General features: G+C 34.3%; 1 protein-coding gene and 1 long non-coding RNA gene across 4 annotated transcripts; one reads left to right on the forward strand and one right to left on the reverse strand.

The window, feature by feature from the left end:
• Nucleotides 1-40: 40 nt before the first annotated feature.
• LOC111371751 (serine/threonine-protein kinase BLUS1-like) lies at nt 41-15,312 on the reverse strand. 3 transcript variants are annotated; one of them, XR_002698649.1, is made up of 23 exons: nt 14,924-15,312; nt 7,603-7,857; nt 7,352-7,476; nt 7,198-7,242; nt 6,492-6,573; nt 6,332-6,400; nt 6,062-6,232; nt 5,920-5,985; nt 5,135-5,203; nt 4,960-5,028; nt 4,786-4,847; nt 4,255-4,485; nt 3,100-3,233; nt 2,919-3,013; nt 2,812-2,850; nt 2,672-2,731; nt 2,419-2,520; nt 2,244-2,295; nt 2,105-2,160; nt 957-1,021; nt 787-848; nt 495-607; nt 41-396 (listed from the first exon to the last, which is right to left on the reverse strand). XR_002698649.1 is itself a non-coding variant. In XM_022993892.1 (23 exons), exons 1-22 carry the CDS (start codon nt 15,086-15,088, stop codon nt 539-541), a joined length of 2,133 nt encoding a protein of 710 aa, XP_022849660.1. In that variant the 5' UTR covers nt 15,089-15,312; the 3' UTR covers nt 41-396; nt 495-538. The 3 variants fall into 3 exon arrangements, 1 of the variants encoding a protein (XP_022849660.1); XM_022993892.1 differs by having other exon boundaries at nt 787-838; XR_002698650.1 differs by lacking the exons at nt 41-396; nt 495-607; nt 2,105-2,160 and having other exon boundaries at nt 804-838.
• On the forward strand, nt 1,028-2,020 carry LOC111371752. Its single transcript, XR_002698651.1, has 2 exons — nt 1,028-1,558; nt 1,598-2,020. It is a non-coding gene; the product is annotated as an uncharacterized LOC111371752 (long non-coding RNA).
• Nucleotides 15,313-16,775: the final 1,463 nt, after the last annotated feature.

Consider the following 16,775-nt stretch of genomic DNA (forward strand, 5'->3'; position numbering starts at 1 on the left):
AATTTGACCAAGAATTTGATCGACATGAAAAATCTGAAAATAAGGAACAAGATGGTTCGGATAATAAGAAAAATGGAAGGAGAGTATAACCAAGCTAATTGTCTGTCATAACTTATCTATTAACAAAGTTTAACAGTTTCTTGTTGCATATATTATATATAATCTACAAAATACAAATTCAATGTCTCTCTCACGGTGACTGGTTCAACCAAATAATGCAAATCAGACTGAGGTGTCCACATGATTCTGCAAAATGGATGGCTGGGTTTCTTCATACTCATTAAATAAATGAACCAAATTGTATCTTCTACGGCTGATCATTCTCCTTATTTGTTGCAGGGCAAGGCTGGAATCTTCTACTGAGGGTTTATTGAACAATTGGAAAAAACCATGATTCTACAAATGAAGAGGACTTACTTTCAGAACGAAAAAAGCAAGTCATAAGGGAGGAACACTGTTCAGCTTAAGCTAATATCCATAGACTGAAACCTTACCCAAATTTACAGGGTGCTGTCGCTTTACATTTCAACAAATCTAATCAAGAATCTCCTTCTCTTCTGTCTCCATCCTCAACCCGACCAGATACAGCATTTAGCTGCTGTTGTAACTGCCAGGAGTACGCAAATTATGATTACAAAATGGCATGACTTAATTAGGCAAGTTCATTCCCCAAAATTAAATTCCCCCTTTGAAAATTAATTGAAATATGAAGATAATCATATAGATCCCGTGCACAAACAACAAAGTGTGCTAATTAATAGAGATGAAAAACAACAGAAAACTCACTTGCATATATTTTATTCTTTCTGCATTTAATTCATCGGTCAAACTTATCATCCTGCAAGTGTCAGTTATGGGGGTGGGAGAGTTTGAGATTGAACTTAGTCTCTCTTGCAAAAGATACTAGATAACGAAAAATGAGTTAAGTATATCAAGTCCAGTTCTAAATTAGCCACCTCGATTGAAGTTCTGTGATCTTCATAAGCAGCATACGTTCCCTTTCAGAAATTGCTGTATCAACCTGTACACAGGTCGATGATTTTAGTGAACTGATGAAATCTTATAGATCAAACACACATTTGCTTTGCAGTCAATGACTAATAACAATTCTTTTCTATCATCTGAAATCTAGACGTTGTGGACAAAAAAGCAAAGAGAATCTGAATACTCCGTAAAATCTCATCCTGAAATTAAGTCCCAAGTAAAACGTAGAGGCTTCAGACTGGCTCAAGATTCATCAAGTCCGGCATCTCTGAATTGACTATTAAAATAATAACATCAAGCTTAAGCTTGAGAATTCTAACATTATTTTGGCAAGTTTAGGAACCAGCAGAAAGAATTGTGGACTGTATCCTACATAAAGGTGAAATTATAAGAATTGTGGACTGTATCCTACATAAAGGTGAAATTATAAGAATTGTGGACTGTATCCTACATAAAGGTGAAATTATAAGAATTGTGGACTGTATCCTACATAAAGGTGAAATTATAAGAATTGTGGACTGTATCCTACATAAAGGTGAAATTATAAGAATTGTGGACTGTATCCTACATAAAGGTGAAATTATAAGAATTGTGGACTGTATCCTACATAAAGGTGAAATTACGTGTCTAATGAAAAGCAACCACGAAGACGTGCATGATTATCCAATGGCATTAATCAGTGAATCTGCAACATAAAAGATCTGAACATATTGAATGGACTCCATATAAGGATTTGAGTACCCATGTTGGACAACTACATACTCAAGACACGGATAATGGAAGTTACATATGGATCCTTCGTTTTAAGCATAAAATGACCCTTTTTTTCCCAAATGCAAGAACACTTGAATTGACATAATCTGTCAAGACTCATTCCTCTAGTCCATTTAATGCAGCGCACAGTGGATATGTTCCACATAAACTAATACAAAAACTTGTGTAGAAGATGGAACTTTAAAGAATAGTTGCAGTTTTTTTTTTTTCCATTTTTAGTGATCCCAATTTAATAAGAGATTAGATCCAAAACTAAAGTTGGTATCATAAAATATAGATCTCCCTTCTTCCTTCCCGAATGCTCTATCCAAAATTTCCATCAACGTTAATGCAGGTAGGGGCTTACGCTTCCATTATTTTCTGATCCACGAGGTAAGGGAGGCAGTTTCCCATTTTGAGGTGCTGATAGAAGAATAGAAACATCAATCTAACCAATATAAAACATCTGTCCTTGATATATACAAACAGTAAGATTGTCAACTCACCATCTGCTACCTCAACTAGTTGCAAGCTATTCAATAAATTCATTATAAGATCCTGCCATTAAGATATCAATAAATAAGAAGAAAATAATATAAAGAGCTCCCGATTGAAAAATGCTTGTTGAACTATTTTATAGTGATAGAAGACACATTAAAATATAAAAAGAAAAGGTCTTACTTGTTGAATTGATGTTTGCTGGAAAAGATTCTGAAGATGAGGCATGAGAATTGAGGCAGATACATTGCTGTTGCTGATTTCCTTAGCGGGCTGATTATTAGGCTGAAAGACAATGATGAAATACATCACTAAGATTGACAGAAACTAAGTAATCAGGTTCATTTGGAAGAGAAAGGGGGACAGAAAAATAAGGGGGTTTCAACAGTTAAAAATTCTGTAATAGTTTAATAAGAAGAGTAGTCAGTGTACAAACCATTGGCTTAGAATCAAACATCCAATCTCCAACACTAGCGGACTTCCTTAGCGGTGATCCCTGAAGACAACATCAATATGAAGGGGGAACTAAACAAACTAATCATTTTCAAACAATCAAGGACTTGGTTTGCCTCCTACCTGAGAATTTCGTCGAGAACTTGTACATAATGGAATATCCTAGTATAATTATACAAGTTAGCAACAGTTATCAAAATCAATAAAGTACCGTAAGAATGAAGCTGTACCTTTACAAGATCTACATTTTCAGATGTTACTGAGAACCGCCCTTTTATTTGTACCAGATTGGTCCTTGATTTGTCATCAATAGAATCTTTGAATCCTAGAATGGTAAAATAAAACCAATGATGTAATAAACTAATTTTTTCCATGTAGAACAGTAGATAAACTCAAATCAAAAGGACTAACCTCCTGAAGATTTGATTGGGGCTGATAAACTGTTTGCTGAAGCTCGGTTTGGAAGCATTAGAGGTCCACTAAAGCTGGGTGCTTTTCGTACTTGTTGAGCTCTCTCAACCACTTGATGATTTTCAATCTCACATCTGACAAACAAATTTTTTTTCCAAAGATGTTAACAAGAGAAAGGTATTCGCCAGATAACTAGGCACCAAAAACATGTTGCGTAACCAAAAAACAGACAATATTATACAATGACAAACAGCTTTTGTAACTCATACGAGCAACATTTAATTTCATACTGCTCTCACATTTAAGGATATCATATAGAATTACAAGTGTGGGTCGATTTTTTTCTTCATCACAAGCCCTTTAAATGCCAAAATTAAGGTGGGAGAAAACAAAAATATACTAAGCCCCATTCTCAATAAACTACATGATTCCTTTCTCACCATTCCATTTATGTTGCCAAAATAAAGATGTGATGAGATGAAACAAATTTCTTATAAAAACACCTAACGATAATGACCACAACATTTGTCCAAATCTACATCCGTGTCAACAGAGGTTAAAGAAGAAACAATGGATTTTTTTCTTCATCACAAGCCCTTTAAATGCCAAAATTAAGGTGGGAGAAAACAAAAATATACTAAGCCCCATTCTCAATAAACTACATGATTCCTTTCTCACCATTCCATTTATGTTGCCAAAATAAAGATGTGATGAGATGAAACAAATTTCTTATAAAAACACCTAACGATAATGACCACAACATTTGTCCAAATCTACATCCGTGTCAACAGAGGTTAAAGATGAAACAATGAGCCCATTCACCAGTCTAAAATCCATATCTTTGGCACCAATAACTGTTTATTTTTTCTTCTTCATATTAGACAATCAACTCCTCCATGTACATAGCATGCGAAAATGTTGTCAGAATAAGGGCGTTGCCAAACTAGAATTGCCTTAACTGAACTTTGTAGTGTCTGAAAACATGACCATTATTTACAACAAAAAACTAGAAATACAGCACATAATCAGACAACCAAGTAAAAATTTCTTGTGAAATGCATCGATGCTAATAAAACCATGTTACAGGCTACTCAGAAGCATAGTTGAAGCACAAGATAAAATAGCGGATGAAATAATTAATGTATTACAATAAACCTTTCTAAGTTTCGCGTTCTTTCTGACTTCGAATTACTAAGCACAACACCAGGCATTAGTGGTCCACTCTGAGTTTGACGAGGCTTCGCCATATGAATTCTAGTCTTAGCTACACTTTCGTTGATTCCAGTTTTCCCCTGATTATCAGAGTCTAGTATATCATTTTCAACGACTTTTTCCTTCATGCTCAGACTGTCAACCAGAGGAACCTCGTCACCATTTATCTTCTCTCTGTAAAACAAAAGAAGAAAATTTCTTGAAGAATCAAGGATAGCTTAAACATACGACAACTGCAATACTGCACGTTAATCACAAGCATATAAAAAACTAGAAATCCATATCAAGGGGAAGAAAGGATTAATATCTTGCTGATTACAAATACAATAAAGTTCAAACTCAGTTGGAATCTTTAAATGACATGAAAAACTAAATTGACAAGATAATATATGATTCCAAGGTACAATAACTGTTATCAATATTGAAAAAAAGAAAAAAATCAAAGGATGATGCTGAATAGAGGCCTTGTATCACCTGTAAGTATTATTGGTTGATGTCCCTGGTTTGTCTACTTCAGGTCCAGAACTAGATACCACCTGCTAGGACAAAGAGCCATTTTTCATCAGTTCATCTATTGTTCTCCATCAGGAAAACCCTCATTCTGTCAAACAAAATTAAATCAATAATTATATTAAGGTTACTAATGACCTTATGGTTCATGTACAGATTCGAGCCATCTTCCTCCTTGATCTCTTGCATATCATCCTCCTCTTGCAGCTGTCAAATTAAGAAGAAATCAGCTTATGTGCACAATTGTAGCAAGCAGTAAGACTGTTTATCATGAAATTCTGCGACATCAAGGAAGATATTGTAATTTACATACAAGTGATGCCTGAAGCTTCAAATCCTCAACATCAAAGTTCCATGCACTTACACCTCGCTGGTACTCGCTCTGAAAGAGACAAATAAAAGAAAGAGAGATGAGAGAGTGGGAGCGCCCGATTGAGAAAGGCTCCAACAAGTGTCCAGCAAGTTCTGTACTTTCCTCATACCCAGTAATTACTTTATTTAATCCGCTGAATTCCTCAATTCCTATAGGATATGATTACTCTTACTTAATCCCCTGAATTCCTAATTTCCTACAGGATAAATTAATTTAAAAAATGGCATTTTTTTCAAAAACTAATAAAATAAGAAGACCAGAGCTAGCAATCTTCTCCAGTGTCACTAAAGTAGAACCTACTTGCTTTACAGGGACTAGAATTACGAAGCCTATCTGATGACAATATGGAAGCACTCCCTCTAGATAGAAAAATAGCACCAGCCATATCAAGGGGTACAAGAGCTCCAAAGAAGGTAGGGAAGAGTGCTATGGTGAAATTAGGCCATTGATGCACAGTTATACACAAGCAAAGGAGATCTGGAACACCCTTGCCCACCATTTATAAGTAGAAAATGATGCCGTACACAAATACTTTTGGAAATTGGCAACTTCTCAGGAAATGGGCTTATGCTAAGGCGTTGTTTGGTGCCCACTGCTTGAGTCAGATGTCTCAGATTAGGAAATAATCACTCACAGAGAAAACCCAAACAAAGAAGCAGAAATAAGAGAGAGAAGACCTCAATTAAAGTAAATCATAAAATAACTCTGGAGATGCTTCAAAAAACCTGTGATATAGCTTCTCGTTCTGCTGAAGGCATTCTTTCCAGAGCAAGTTGTGCAGCATCTTTGAGCTGCATTGATTTCACAAGAACATCATACAAAAATAAAAAGAAGGTAACCTGAGAACCCTGCTAGTAGCAGAACTACCTGAAGGTCTTTCACACGCTTCCACAGTGGTGGCAAGTCAGCAAATAGTTTCTTCACAGAAAGCTCTGGAGGCTTGGCATTCTTGAAAAAAGAGTGTTTTAACAATTTCTCTGCAGTTGGCCTCTTAGTTTGATCCTTCACCAAGCACATTGCAACCAGTTCTTTGAAAGACTGTTTAAAACTGAAGACCGTTTAACAATCAACTTACAAAAATGTATGACCCTATCTATGGTTCAACAGAATGTCTGGAGACAAAAATAACATGGTTACCTTAGAAAACCTTTTATCTCGGTCATAATCAAGCCCAGGAGGGGCATTCTGTATGGTCATAAGCAGAACCTATTGCAAATATAGAGGGTAAATGATTAAAAGCATTCAGGACAGTTATCTCCATGAACACGTAGCCAAGCTATCAAGCAGACATTCGTACCTTCATTGGAGGGTATTTTGAAAATGGTGCATGTCCATGAGCCAACTCCAGTGCAGTTATGCCAAACGACCAAATGTCAGCCCTGTGAATATGGAAAATAATTATGCACCAATCCAATGAATCTTTATTGCTTCAGCACTCATGATGTAGCATCATTGCCAACTGTAATAGATCTTTGGTTGACAAAGTAAATACTAAAACTAAGTCTCTACATTGAATGGCATCTTACTAATAAAACATATTTAAATTTAGTGATAGAAGAATTTTTCTATAAAATCTTGTCAGGAACATATTTTGTATTATATCTATTATCATGTAATATTATTGGCTTTTTATAAAATTCAAGCCACCCTAAAACTTAGTCCTAGGTCCATCCATGATCTTTGGTCAAAGGGGCGCAAAATGAATCTCAAACACTTCTCCCCCATCTCCTCTATTGTGCTTAAGACAAGAAGGAATTACTGGACAAATCATCATAACTTAACTAAAATCTAAGAAAATAATATAATAAATTACCTTTAAGTTGTAATTTAGTCTCTTGGGATATCAATTGCATATCCAAAACACAGAATAAAAAAAAAATTAAAAAAAAAATATTGTCAACTTTTGCGTATGCATGCACGAAGACATTGGTGATATTCGTTCAACATTTATAGAGGCTTTAAATACTTCGATAAAAACTACAAAAAGTAGGAATAAAACCCACTTGAAATTATATCCAGTTCCTGGCTGTAAAACTTCCGGTGCCATCCTGGACATCAAGACAAAAGTTTTAGATAACAGAAAACTTAAACTATCACAAAAACGGATACATATTCAGAAAACAAAATAGAAAAGAAAAGATAAATGTCAAGCCATACCAGCATGGAGTTCCTACAAAGGTATTCCTCGAGCGCTGCCTATCACCTTTGTCAAACATGCTTGCTGAAACACCAAAGTCAGCAAGTTTTACCTCCCCAGTACTATCCATTAATATATTTCCTGCCTGCAAAAGGAAATATTAATCAATCTGCAAAGTAGTTTAGTAGCCAAGTTGATTCCAATGAACTTGTCAGATCTGGAAATGTCTTTTTGCTTGTTTTATAGGATAAATATTTCAGAATCAATTAACCTTCACATCACGATGAATATGGCCATGCCGATGAAGATATTCCAAAGCCTTCAGAGTTTCCTTCAAGATAGACCCAATTGCTGATTCTTCAAATCCATCAGGATATGCTATCTTCATGAGATGTAGGCAAGAACCCTCGGCCATAAAAGGCATCACCACCCAAAGGTTGGAGTCGACAACAAATGAGCAAAATGCTCTGATCACATTAGGATGATCAATTAAGCTCAGTATTTGAGCTTCCCTTCGAATGTCATCCTATTAGAAAGAGGCCAAAATTATTCATTATGTTACTTAGTTTGTTGCAAAGATTTTGACCATGGACAGTCTCCATTGTTCAAGTCCAGCCCCCAACATTTATAATGCAACGGAAACATTAATGTTGAATTAATGGCATGACAACTTAGCAATGTGATAAAATCCAGAAGTTAAAAAAAATGCAGGAACTGAGTTATGAGGAAACAAATATAAAGCAACTGACCAAAGAAGATAATAGCACAATATAAATGCATGAAAGATACATAAATAATGTCAGAAACACGGATTGTATCACTCAGGGGGAGAGGGGGGGGGGGGGGGGGGGAGAAAAAAAAAAAAAAAAAAAAAAAAACAGAACTGAATAAAAATTTTCTACATAACCTAACTGGGAAATTGCTGCTTAATAAATATAATGGCTTTATCTTAAATAAGAAGATAAAAACAGAAAGAATGAGGATTATGTTCCAAGCGGTTTCATCTAACAGTCTCCCGTACAAACATGGATCTTCATCTCCAGGAGCATCTTGAGAAAAACAAGTTGTGCGACTCGTGTAGACCCAAGTGGCATGCTTTTGATTCATTACAATATTCCACGGCCAGTGAGATAAAAGAAGCCCTAAATGCAAGTAGGATAAATCACTGGTATGACTTATGAGTCAGTGGACAATAAACCACTGTGCACTGTTCCTCAGTAACTATAAGTTTCCACCCTGTGAAAAGCTTAAGTTGATGAACCAAAAACTACATGGTAATAATATAATTATCATAGAACTTAACTCCTTTAAAGTATAAAAGATATTTGAAAAGGTGCAATGATGTGATGCAGCATAATATTTCAGAAGCAGCTGAATCTATAATTTTATGCTGCTTCGCCAACAACTAAGGATACATGGGCAAAAAAAGTGGCAAATAACCACTTCAATGGAGGATATCCATGATGCTCGAACTCGGGTACGGGTATCGAGTACGGGCATGTATCTAAATGTCGGATCTTTTAATTTTTTTTTTAAAAGATATGAGGACAAGACTAAAAAGAATCCAAATTTCAGATCTGGGCACGTGGGTATATGTTTCAAATATTTTTTTTAATTTTTTCGTTGATTAAAATAACTTTTTATTTTATTTTTAATTTTTTTAACTTAACTTTTATTAATTATTAAATTTTCAGTAAATCAAAGGGTTTGAGCAAGGTTTTTTTAAATCCACCTTAAAAATCTTTGACCCACTTTAAAATTGTCTACACCCAGCTAAAAAGTGACAAAGCCCACTTTAAACAATTTAACCCAATTATCAAACCCTTAAAATTGAAAATTCTCTCATCCTTTCCAGCCGCTTCTTTGTCTTCTCTTGCCGTCTTCTCTAACTGATGCCTGAAATTTTCCAAAGCCCAAGAAACTTTGGGGACATAGACACCAAAAGCAGGCTATATCGGCATTGTTTAGGCCCGAGCATGGTTCGGGTAGGGTTGGCTTTGAATGCAACCCGAAACCGAAACCGACTTGATTGATTTGGATAAATTCCAATCCAAACTAGTTTTTGAAACCAAACCATATCGTTTAGACCGATTTGATTGGGTTAATCAGTTTGGAATTTTTGTGAGTAAAAAAATTGTCTACCTATATTGGGTTTTAAAAAAAATAATAATAATAAAATTATACATATAAATTTTTTTCTTGCATAATTCATATCAATAATATATATAATGTAAATGGTAAAGAATCAATTTTTACAAAATCATCATATAGATAAATCCGATAGTTATCAACAAACAATTACAACAAAATGAAAGCAATGCTACAATCTAATTTCGAAATTTACATCAAACATTTCTTCTTCTTGCTTTCTTTTCTTTTGATATTTAGAGTTTTGGTGTGTATATATATATATTTATATATATTATATTTTTGTTTTTATTATTTTACTTTTTACATTTAAAAGATAAATTTTAAAATAAAAAAGATTACTTTAGAAAAGTAATTTTTTTTTTTTTATAATTAAAAAAAAAAATTTTAAAAAAAAAAAAAAAAAAAAAAAAAAAAAAAGCATTTGCGAGTTGGGTCAATTAATTAATGGGTTGGTTGCGTAAACCAAAACCAAACCAACCTGAATTTTTAATGGTTAAATTTAACCATACCCAACCAATTTTTTGGTTCAAACCAACCCAACCTGACTTGAATCAATTTGATTTTAACAGTTTCATCGGTTTTTCGATTTTTTTGCCTACCCCTAGTAGGGTTGGTTTCTATTTTTCCTTTCATTTCATTTTTTTAACTTTTTCGATCACGGACAGCCTTCTTAGGATGCCAAGTCGGCTTGAAAACTGAAGGATCTGACCCGCATTTCATACCAGTATCAGTGTCGTGTCGACACGGGTATATCAACAGGAATGCCAAGTCCGAGCATCAAAGGAGGATATAACCAAGGATTTATTAGGGATTTTTTATTTTGCATCATTTTAGAATTGAAAATGGAAAAAGAAAAGGTGAATGAGAAATGATAAAAAAAATATATCATTGTAAATTAGAGATTAAGGGATTTTTACATATCACAATATTCATCTTGATTAGCCAAATGATCCATTTTCAACTTTAAACCACTCGAGCCTCGTGGTCTTGTCCCAAAAATACCTCATGAGGTTATTCATGTCATTGCAATTCCCAAGGTCATCCCCTATGCTTAGGATTTAGGATTGCGCTAGACTCAGGTTAAGGTCTTGAGAAGTTCACATTAGGAGATATAGTTCTAGCTGTTTAATGGGTAATAGTTTTTATAACAAATCGGTCCTATTTTGGCGTTCGAGGTAGAATTTGGTGAATGAAATTGTGGTACAATACATGGATTTCACATAATGTTAAATTTTTATTTTAATATTAGCATGATGTAAAAATTGGAATATTCATTTCTGGATTTAATTAAAATCCCTCACTGCCTAGATTAAAGTTCAACAATTGCGTAGGTAGAAAAATGTTTCATGGATATACTAAATAAACTATTTTTCTCACTTCAAACATGACCCAAAGGAAATCGTAGCTTTTTCTTCTCCCATACCAAAAATCAATCCGCACAAATAGTTGACTCTCACTTATCTCGTAAAAATTTTTGTAAGCTATTTTCATGATTCCAACCTTGGATTGGTTCGGGTGTTAAACACATAGGATTCTTAGTTTATAGATATAATGGTTCCACCATACATGTTGGCGTGAAAATTTAATTTTATCCCTTATAATTCCTAATATGATTTAGAAAGCGAGCGGACCTACCATATTTGACTTTCACAACTGCTTTGATTTTATTCCAGATTTTCTTGATTTAAAGTATATCCCATTAAAAGTTGGACTAGCTACAAAATATGCACAAAAAATTGCCAAATTTGGTATCGAAAAGCAAATTCCCAATCTAGACAAAATTCAATTATATAGCCCTCTCCATCAAACTAAATCATCAAAATTAAAGAAGTAAAATATCTACTCTCCGAATAAGCCATTTTCAGCATAAAGAAGTGTTAGAATTAGGGTGTGACCCGGATTCTATTAGGAAGACAACTTGGAAGTTCTATTTAAAATCCAGTTGGAATCTAATTGAAGTTTATTTGGGAATTTAAGTTAGAATTCAATTTAGAAGTTGACAGTAGACTTAAAGAGGTCTTGAAGGAGTCCAAGTTGCAATTGGAGAAGTATTCTCGATTTTGGCAGTTTTTTAACTCCTATTTCATCCCAAAATATTCCATTATTGATTTTACCCATTACAGTGGGACTTCACATTATACTAAACTCTTCATTGTATTATATTCCTAGTATGTTAGAGATCTTAGTATTATATATATGCAGCGTACAACACATATTGAATCAATCCTTACATTCTACATAATAATTTATAATCCTCCATCATTCATACTAATAAAATTCTCCTCTGCCCATGGTATATTTTTACCACTTAGATCTGGTGTTCTTGTTTAATCTAATTTTCATAATGTCATATTATTATAGTTTTTTAAATCATAACAAGTGATATCAGAGCGAATTTCGATCAACTCAATTCGAGGCTTTACTTTTTTAGAAGGACAACTATAAAGTATGATATTCCGTTGTTTGATTGCAACAACAGATTTTTGCTTTAGAAAGTAAAAATGTGAGCAGTGCTTGCTCAAATGAATTTAGATGATATTTTGTTGGGATTTGACAAGATACCCTCAACTTAGACTATGGAGGAGAAACAATGTAAGATCAAAAGGTCATATCACAGATACATCTTTATCTTTCAAATAATATTCGAAATAACATTTTAAAGGAGAAAATCGTAGCTGTGTTATGCTTAAAATTTGAGCAATTATGCATGACGAAAAGTCTAATTATCAAATTGCACTTGAAACAAAGTCTTTATTCTCGTTGTATAACAAAAGGTACATCACTAGAAGATCATCTAGCTATTTTTAAGAAAATTGCCGCTGATTTGAAGAACTTGGAGGTCAAATATGATGAAGAAGATTTAGAATTAATATTATTGTATTCGCTGCCCGTTTCATACATGTCGTTTAGAGACACGATCTTATACAGTCGTCATACTCTCACCATTGAAAAAGTTTATGATGCTCCGTTTTCAAAGGAGAAAATGAAGCATCTTGTTAGATCTCATGTTCATGGAGATGGCCTTGTTGATGGTGATTATATGATGGGCAAATTAAGGTTTCATTACAATAATAAAGTCAGTAAGTATAGCAAGAGACGGGGGCACATCAGAAATGATTGTTATAAGTTGCAGAAGAATGAAAATCTAGCCGCTACAAATTAGAAGGATAAACAATCAAAAACTTCAGGTGAAGTCAATATTACAGAAGATAGGTACAAAAATGGAGAAAATTTGGTTATTTCTGACAACACTCCAAACCTGACGATGATTGGATTCTTGATATAGTTTGCACTTTTCATATGTGTCTTAATCGAGATTTATTCTCAACATATAAAACAATTACCAAAGGTGGTGTGGTAATGGGAAATAATTCACCTTGTAGGATAGCTGGTATTAAAAGGGTCGGAATTAAGATGTTTGATTGGATTATTAGAACACTTGATGCCATAAGAAATGTTCCTGATTTGAAGAAAAAATTTATCTCCTTTTATACTCTAGATTCAAAAGGATACAAGTACGTTTGTGCAAGTGGAGTCCTGAAGTTTAGTAACAGTGCACATGTTGTGTTGAAGTGACAGAAAATGTCACAATTATATTTCTTGCTTTGTTCTACATAATCTTTGAATAGTAATCAGCAACAGTTAAGGGCTCTGGTGGATTTGAGTTTGGTTTTGTACCATTGGAGTTTGGTTTAGGGTCCATATTAAGGAATACATGTCGATCAAATTCAGAAGTTATAGGTAATGCTTTGCCATCATCAATTGCTACAGACAGACCATCAGATATATAAAGCCTCCACAAAGGTACGATGAAGCATATTTTGTGGTTTATGCCTTACATGCAATCAAAGGTGTTCAGTCTAGTAAAGAACCTTCTCCATAAGCATTTTGGTTGATTATGTTACATGGTATGTTTTTGCCATGTTTGGTAAATTTTAAATTATTTGTGATTTTGTTGCTCGTGGAGATAATTCTAGCAACTTTAGTGTCCAAATTAATCTTGCTGAGCAGTGCTTGGATTTAATTAGTTTTTCAGTTATTAAGTTTACCCTAGTTGGGTTTTGTAAAAAAAGGTGGAGAATTTTTCCTATTGGAGGATTTGTTTTGGTGGAGGATTTTTGGTTGAAGAGTTAAGTTTTATTCCTCACACCGGAATTTATCTCCAGGTGGAGAAATTTTAGAAGTTTTGTTCATTGCAGTAGTAGACTTAAAGAAGACCAAGTTGCAATTGGAAAAGGTTTCTCGATTTTGGTAATTTCTTACTCCTATTTCATCCCAAATATTTCATTATTGCTTTTATATTGAAACTTCACCATATATTAAACTCTTCATTATATTATATTCCAAGTATGTTAGGGATCTTAGTATTATGGCATTGTTTGATTTTCATTCTTCCCAAAATACATTTTTCTCTCTTCTTTTCAACCACACATTATTCATTAAAATAATATTACATGTAAATCAAAAAAAAATTCTTATTTTTCAACCATACATTTTCCATCAATCTACTATTCTAAAATGCATTTTTTCATAAAAATGGGGCTCAAACACCCCCATATATATATATATATATGCGGTATACAACACATTGAATCATTCCTTACATTCGATACAATAATTTGAAATCCAAGATTATTGATATCAATAAATTCTCCTCTTCTGCCCGTGGCATATTTTAACACGTAAATCTTATATTCTTGTTTGATTTAATTTTCATATTGCCATATTATTATCCTCATTTAAACCATAAAAAGAAGAAACCATCTTATTGGACAACCCAAAGTAAGTAGCTGTGACCTAACTATTATCTTCGAGATTCACAAGAAAAGAGATGCATCCAATCAATTACCCCATTGTTTTGGTCACCTCCCACAATTCATTATCCATAAGCAGTGATCTACAAGGTTTGGTAACCCAAAAAATGAAAAATTGAAGCCAGATCATAAACAATGTTTTTCCTAGTGGCCCTCCATTGGAACTTTAGACATTTGAGCACTACTTTAACTACGATCTATGGTCTTATTGAACACAAAATAAAGCATTCAAATAACTACCAGCTGCAGTTTTGTTGCATTTTCAGGTCGATAACCACCAGCAAACAAAAATCAAGTAATTTAACATATGACAATTATTATCATCTGAAACCAAATTCCACAGTTTAAGTTTCAAACTTCACCCTAATACACCATCAAAAATCACTTAACCAAGATAGAAGGTACTTCCTCATATAGCGCTATCTCAAATCACACATCTAAACTGCAAGTTCATCACAAAAAAAAGTCAAATCAATCAAAACAGACTCAACTAGATCACAAATTCCAATCACACATCACCCCACGCAAATCTCCTATACACAGAATTAAACACAAACATCCATCCATACATACTCAAATTTATCTGTATAAGAAAAGAAATTCGAGGGAATGGAAAACACGACAAACCAGATTGCTACCGCATCGATCGAGATCCAAACACTTGACGGCCACCACTTCCTTGGAAGGCAAATGGATTGCTCTGTAAACAGTTGCGCTGGCGCCATATCCAACCTCTTCTAGGAGTTCGTAATCTTTTGGATTAGAAGAATAAGTCTTCTGACCGTCCCCCATTTCTTCACAAAACTTGAGATAATACCATCAACTCTTCAATTATTCACTCGATTGATAAAAATCAAATGAACTGCTCAGAAAATTATTTGTAGCTGTGGAGATTTTTTTTTTTTTAATTCTTATTTAATTTTAATGCGTACATATGGATGGGACAATGAGTCTACAGATACGGACTCTGTTCAAGTATGGTGAAGCTCTCTCTCTCTCTCTAACAGTGCTCCGAATTTTCCGATATTTTCAGACCTTGATTTGTTTTGTTTTGGCGTTTACATCTACTAAATTTGCAGCAATGGTCACTACTTTTAAAAATTATAAATAGACTAGTCCTCAATATTTTATGAAGACATCGCCCAGAATTTAAATCTTCACCTGATTTTCATACTATCATGTCTCATTTTACATCTTTGTACATTAACCTATATTGAGAAATGAAATCTAGCTTCACAAATTTAGAAGCAATGTTTTGAAAATCAAGTCAAGCGTGTACCCAAAATTTAATATTTATATATCTAGTTTTAATTTTATCGAATGTTTATCTAGTCTGATTTTAGAAACATGACTTAGACATGAAGTCGAGTAGCAATACAATGGAGATTTTGATAGTTTCGTAATTGACGAATGATCAAGCAGTTACACTAGCAGTAAAGGATAAAGTTGCACCTTTCAAGTTGTGGACTTATTTGCTATTCAGACAATAGTTTGAGGAAAAAAATGAAATTTTCCTTATTTAATGTAACTAAACCTAAGGATTATCCATACGTTGACCGGCTTCGAAATGGCACAATAGCAGGCTGGGCGCTCCAGTGCTTAACGGGGGAAAGATTGTCTACGACAACTGTTTCTCGAGCATTTTGCAGCCGTGCCTTCCTGGTGTTGTACTCTTGGAATTGTACTATTCTGTTATATCCTTCCAAGCTATATTTTATCTATTTGGCTAATGTTGATCCTTCTTAGACCCCGTTTGGTTATCAAGCAGTTACACTAGCAGTAAAGGATAAAGTTGCACCTTTCAAGTTGTGGACTTATTTGCTATTCAGACAATAGTTTGAGGGAAAAAATGAAATTTTCCTTATTTAATGTAACTAAACCTAAGGATTATCCAGACGTTGACCGGCTTCGAAATGGCACAATAGCAGGCTGGGCGCTCCAGTGCTTAACAGGGGAAAGATTGTCTACGACAACTGTTTCTCGAGCATTTTGCAGCCGTGCCTTCCTGGTGTTGTACTCTTGGAATTGTACTACTCTGTTATATCCTTCCAAGCTATATTTTATCTATTTGGCTAATGTTGATCCTTCTTAGACCCCGTTTGATTGGGATTTTTTGCTCCAAAAAATTGATTTTTTTACCTTTATTTTACTATTCAAGTCGTAATTTTTGACTTCTTCTCTCACATGTGGACCCCACTTTTCTTCTAACGGTGAAAAAATCAATTCTCAAAATCTCTACCAAACAGGCCCTTAAAAAGGTTGAACCCCAACCTTCAAGACTCCTAAGACCTCGCCCCGCCCCTAAAACAGTATAAGGGAGGTAAATCGCGGGATGTGTCCCAACAGATCAAGGAACAAGAGCTTGCCCTTACACTGGTGCCCACAAAGAGTCCAATTTCATATCTTAGAAATCCAACCCTCACATTGCGGCAGCCAGTAAGGTTGAAACTACCTCACTCCTATCCTTTGTACCATTGGG

Source organism: Olea europaea, chromosome 22 (assembly GCF_002742605.1).
Source record: "Olea europaea var. sylvestris chromosome 22, O_europaea_v1, whole genome shotgun sequence".
NCBI lineage: Eukaryota > Viridiplantae > Streptophyta > Magnoliopsida > Lamiales > Oleaceae > Olea > Olea europaea.

Coding starts and splice junctions, on each gene's coding strand:
- LOC111371751 (XM_022993892.1), bottom strand. CDS start 15,088: ATGGGGGACGGTCAGAAGACTTATTCTTCTAATCCAAAAGATTACGAA. Junction 4,848..4,959: donor ATCTGTACATGAACCATAAG/GTCATTAGTAAC, acceptor TTGTCCTAGCAG/GTGGTATCTAGTTCTGGACC. Junction 2,521..2,671: donor TGTTTGATTCTAAGCCAATG/GTTTGTACACTG, acceptor ATTGTCTTTCAG/CCTAATAATCAGCCCGCTAA.